We start from the raw sequence: 5,538 nt of genomic DNA, 5'->3' as shown, positions 1-5,538 counted from the left end.
TATGATTAAATTTAAGGTGTTTAGCCCATCTCCTTGGCCAAGGAGACTTAAGGAGACACTGGCTGAGGATTTCTAGAAAATGTTATTCATTCTTCTGTAAAAACTGCAGCCAGGACTACTCTGGTTCATCACACCAATTCAGATGGGTTACCTTTCACCAGAGACATTAAAGGCTCCAAATTAGAAAGCCACACACAGGCATGGTGAAGTAAAGAAAAGGGTGGACTTTAATGTTTATTTACAGGATGCTGCAAGATATGAAATTCCACATAGAAATAAGAAACCTAGTCAGAGGACAAGCTTCATACAGTATGTACAGTTGGAACTGTTCAAGTATAGTTTCAGTGTAAAAAGTGCTACAATAACAAACCACATTTAAAAAGAGTTCTTAGTAGAGAAACAATAAGACAAAATACCAAACATGGTACACAACAAATGTATGCCTCAGCTACGTGATCTAAAAGGTAAAGGTCCCAGGAGCCCCATCCTGAACTTGGAAGGTGTAGCCTTCAGAGGTAGTTTCCGGCACAACGTTTTGATCTTCCTCTTCCTGGAAATATATTATAAAAAGAATGTAAGTATTTCAAGCAGCAGCCTACCTAGAAGTCTATATTTAATCTCTGGGTCTTGATCTGCATATTATACCTTTAATCCTGTATGATATTCTAGTATTTGACATAGGGGAGGGAGGGTCTCTGAAACTTTGCCAATTCATGAGTGCCTGGGGAGTTGCAGGGACTGGGGATAAGAAATGCTACTACAGTGACAGAAACAGATTTTTTTCTTCCCCAACTGCCACTTTTCAACAGGAAAAGACTGTATTACGCCCAGAGCATAGTGGTGGGTTTGGCCTCCTTCTGTATCACCTCCTACAATGACACCTACTAACTTACCCTCCAGATATTCTAAGATTCTCAAGGCTGTTCATTTGAAACTAATCTGGTGACTTTTAAAATCTCAGTTTAAAATGATTTTATTACCATCAAGCCAAACTAGAGGGGCAAATAAGTACATTATGTCCTATGCACACTGATATTTTACTATATTTAACAAAGACATGAGACTTATTTTAAAAAGTATGAGGGGAAAAAAAGGCTCATGGCCTTGACTTTAGATGTTTCCAAGTTGTTATTAATATTACCATCCATTACTCACCTCTACAGAGAAATACTTCTCAATTAAGCTTAACGAAGCCTTATACACAGACTCATTTTCATGGTTTTGTAGAGCTTCAATTTTGTCTAAGCCGCCACATTCTTCAATCATTATACTAAGTTTCTCAGTTTCACCTAGTTTTTCAGCAGCCTAAAAAAAAAAAAATTCCAAGTTTACTGGTGTATACTCTGAATGTTTTATTTTAATGAACAAAACAACATCGATAATTTGAATATAGATACATGTCAGGCAGAAATAATCACCTAACAGTTCCTTCAACAAACCTATCACCATCACAGTCCATTTTATATTTTGTTGAAATTCAATGTGATTGGATCTATACCTGCTTTTAGCACTACTTCAACTGGAGCCAAAGATCTTACAATCAATAGCTCTCAACCTTTTCTATGTATCAAAATCACGTGGGCAACTTTTAAAACACACTACATTCCAGTTCAACTGGTCTGCTATGGGAACAGGGGCTTATTGTTCTGTAAAACATCCTTTATCATCACAAGGTGTAGTCAAGGTGTCAAAGGCAAAGATGGCCTATGGAGTGCTAAACTAAATGTCTGACCAGAATGTGTGTTGGTATTAAGGATTTACTGGACATACGGAATGGTATGTAGGTTAGTTTTCCTTTAAATTTTGAACTTTAAAGAGATATATAAATATCTATAGATGAAATAACAGATTTGCTTCAAAGTAACTTAGGGGATTAGATGAGGTGAAGAAGAAATACTGGCCACATATTGACAAATTATTTATACACAGTGACAAATACGCCAGCATCCATTATTGTAGGCTCAACTTTTTTTTTTTTTAGACAAGAGTTTCACTCTTGTTGCCCAAGATGGAGTGCAATGACGCAAACTCAGCTCACTGCAACTTCCGCTTCCCGGGTTCAAGCGTTTCTCCTGCCTCAGCCTCCTAAGTAGCTGGAATTACAGGCGCCTGCCACCACGCCCGGCTAATTTTTTGTATTTTTAGTAGACGGGGTTTCACTATGTTGGCCAGGCTGGTCTCAAACTCCTGACCTCGTGCTCTGCCCACCTCAGCCTCCCAAAGTGCTGGGATTACAGGTGTGAGCCACTGTGCCCAGCCTGTAGACTCAACTTCTATATGTAAAAATCTCTAGAATCTAAAGTTGATGAGTAGGACTTACCTACCACCAATCACTATGACAAAGTGCCATATGCTGGTATGCTTGGATCAGTTAGGGATACAACCAGAAGAAAAATATAAGTTATTCAAATTTTTTTTTTCTGAGATAGTTTCACTCTTCCGGCCAGGCTAGAGTGAAGTGACATGATCTTGGCTCACTGCAACCCCCACCCTCGGCCCAGGGTTCAAGCGATTCTCCTGCCTCAGCTTCCCAAGTAGCTGGGATTATAGGCGCCTGCCACCACACATGGCTAATTTTTGTATTTTTAGCAGAGACAGGGTTTCACCATGTTGGCCAGGCTGGTCTCGGACTCTTGACCTCAGGTGATCCACCTACCTCGGACTCTCAAAGTGCTGTGATTACAGGCATGAGACACCATGACTGGCCAAGTCATTCAAATTTAATTTCACCAAAATTCAGTATGAAATTGGGACATTAAATCAACTAAGTAAACAGATGTGATGAGTCCACATAAACGCCCGACTTCGATTCAGGTCCCATCATCCACTTGTCATCTCTTTCATCTTTGATAATGCCTGCCACATTTTTAATCAAAGGTGTGGCCCACCTAAACAGGCTTTCTGAATCTGTGGCTTACTAGTGACTAAACTTACAACAGTTGCCCTCCCCCAGGTCTAAATAGTAAACTGATTATTATCAAGTTCAAATTCAAACAAAGCCACCTTGATAGGACTTACCTGAAAGATATTTGAAATGGCATCCAGGATAACCAGAATAATCTTGGTATCTTTTGCAGTTAAGAGGTTCATCAACGGTTCTATTATGCCACAGTGAACAAGGTACACAATCTGCTCAACTGTTCCACCACTAGTGTAGTTGGTCACGGCCCATACAGCTTCCTTTTGTGTCTTAAAATCTGCCTATTAAACATAAGGAAATGGTTTTATTTCAGAAAGTTGCAAGAATAAGTTTCCAAGAGTACTTTTTCACAAAAACAATGACTCAAAGTACCAAGGTTCTATCCAACTGTAAGTGAAAGGGGTTACTGGGTATTTTTCAGCAAAGGACTCCAAGTAGAACCCAAGATTCTTGCACGTGAAGAAGCTTATCAAGCAGAGCTTTCTATAAATACTAAAAATGACTTCATTAAATCCTAAGACTTCATTACCTTAGAGAGAACACTGACAAGGAATGGGACTAATCCATGATTCACAACTTGCTGTATCTGGTCCTGACGGCCAGCTGTGATGTTTGACATTGTCCATGTAGCTTCCTTCTGAATGTTAGTTTTGGGGTTGGTGAGCAGGCTGGGAAAGACAGCGAGTGCTCCTGCATCAATTACAACCTGAGTCTGTTCATCTGTACCAGTGACAATATTCCCTATGGCTCTTAGGGCAGGAGTCTGAAAAAAAAAAAAAAAAAAGTTGACGCTGGTTTTTTCTCAGCACTTCAGAAATTCTGTACCCTAAAAGTTTTAACAAGAGGCCCATCATGGGTATGAAATAGGTAATATTTCAATATTAGTATCAACTGATAATGCTTTTTTTTTTTTTTTGAGAGACAGGAGTCTTGCTCTTGTCACCCAGACTGGAGTGCAATGGCACGATCTCGACTCACTGCAGCCTCTGCCTCCCAGATTCAAGCAATTCTCCTGCCTTAGCCTCCCAAGTAGTTGGGATTACAGATGCGTGCCACCACATCCAGATAATTTCTTTGTATTTTTAGTAGAGATGGGCTTTCATCATGTTGGCCAGGCTGGTCTCTAACTCCTGACCTCAGGGGATCCACCCCCCTTGGTCTCCCAAAGTGCTGGGATTACACAGGCGTGAGCCACCGTACCCAGCCCTGATCATGCTTTTTATACTTATGTCCTAATCTACAAGTAAATAACTTACCACAATTGGCAATTCAGAAGCTCCTAGAAGCTTCACAAGTTGGGGCACAACTCCTGTTTTCACGACCATGTCAATTCGTTCATTCGGACCATCAGTAAGGTAGGAAATAGCCCAGCAGGTATCTGCTAATACTTCTGGATCATCATGATGCAGGAGCCGAACTAAGGTAGGAAGAATCTGCTCAACAGCATCTATCGGGGGTGCAGGATTCTTGTTGCGGCAAAGATTTGAAAGTGTCCAGGTAAGATTACGTAAGTAGCCACACTAGGGGGAAAAAAATAGGCAATGAGAGGTTCTGTCTTTTGAGAAGATGGGGGAAATTAGAATGAAGAAGTGAGTAACTTTATTCATGTTAGTAACTTACTGCTAAAGATGACATATCAGGAACCGCAAGCAGAGCCAACAGTGGGTCAACTGCACCATACTTAATAACCAAGTCTCGGAACACTGAGCCGTCACCTGAAAAAAAAGGCAAGATTAATTTTATTATCTTGTCCAACACCATCAATGTTCAGTGACTGATGCACCAGCAAAAACTCCCAAACGTACTTAGATGCCCCTCTGCTGCCTTTGTAAAGACGACACTTTCATTCCTAATAACGGCTTGAAAGCAAGCTCAAAACTTGACGAAGTCGTTACTACTTATAAGGCCTTTCTTCCAACTCATTACGCTTAGATACATTCAGTCAAAAGAACTTCAAGTCCAAGTACCTGCAATGTTTCCTAGAGCCCAGACGGCTTGTTCACTGATGTGAGCATGGGGAGATGCCAACAGAGAGATGAATGCTGGGATGGCACCTCCATCTACCACAGCCTTGGTCTGTTCTGATGTCCCAGAAGCAATGTTAGTGAGTGCCCAAGCAGACTCAAACTGAATGGGACTACAATCAGTTCTGCCCAAGAAGGACACAAATTTTGGAATCAAACCAGCCCGGATTATGTTGTCTATGGGGGGCTGTTTTTCTCTAGAAAGTAGTTTCCTAAAGGGGAACAAAAAGAGAAATAAAAGTTGAAAGTGGTTAACAAAAGGAGTTTGTGTAAAAACCAATTTAAAATGCAATTCAACAGTTTAGAACTCAGACAACCTTTTAAGTAAATCACTAAATGCTGAGACATTCTGGAACCTAAGAGAAGCTGAACAGATTACCTGTATGGTGCTATATATGCGGTATAATTAACTACCATTTTTCCAAAAATTAATGTAGATTACCCTCCTCTCCATCCCTGCAGAAATCTACAGATCTTGTCACTTTTTAAAAAAACTTTTGACATTCTGACAGGGTTAGACTCCCATTGTTAACTGAATTTGTTCTCCCTGATAGTTGTGGTTAAGCACATTTTTATTTTTTGAGACGGAGTCTC

At 40.3% G+C, this 5,538-nt stretch overlaps 1 protein-coding gene across 2 annotated transcripts in view; it reads right to left on the bottom strand.

Moving 5' to 3' along the window:
- Positions 1-204: 204 nt before the first annotated feature.
- Positions 205-5,538, bottom strand: part of KPNA2 (karyopherin alpha 2 (RAG cohort 1, importin alpha 1)) — a 12,124-nt gene continuing 6,790 nt past the window's right edge. For both annotated transcript variants that reach the window (XM_011974103.1, XM_011981043.1), the window contains exons 5-11: positions 4,888-5,156; positions 4,541-4,635; positions 4,177-4,440; positions 3,450-3,683; positions 3,019-3,201; positions 1,156-1,305; positions 205-550 (exon numbers count right to left, since the gene is read on the bottom strand). In XM_011974103.1, coding sequence (XP_011829493.1) covers positions 458-550; positions 1,156-1,305; positions 3,019-3,201; positions 3,450-3,683; positions 4,177-4,440; positions 4,541-4,635; positions 4,888-5,156 — 1,288 coding nt within the window. In that variant the 3' untranslated portion in view covers positions 205-457. The remainder of the gene's footprint in view (positions 551-1,155; positions 1,306-3,018; positions 3,202-3,449; positions 3,684-4,176; positions 4,441-4,540; positions 4,636-4,887; positions 5,157-5,538) is intronic.

The sequence above is a fragment of the Mandrillus leucophaeus genome, unplaced genomic scaffold (genome assembly GCF_000951045.1).
Source record: "Mandrillus leucophaeus isolate KB7577 unplaced genomic scaffold, Mleu.le_1.0 Scaffold1, whole genome shotgun sequence".
Taxonomy (NCBI): Eukaryota; Metazoa; Chordata; class Mammalia; order Primates; family Cercopithecidae; genus Mandrillus; species Mandrillus leucophaeus.
The sequence above is the reverse complement of the archived record's forward strand: the minus strand, read 5'-3'. Positions and strand labels throughout refer to the sequence as shown.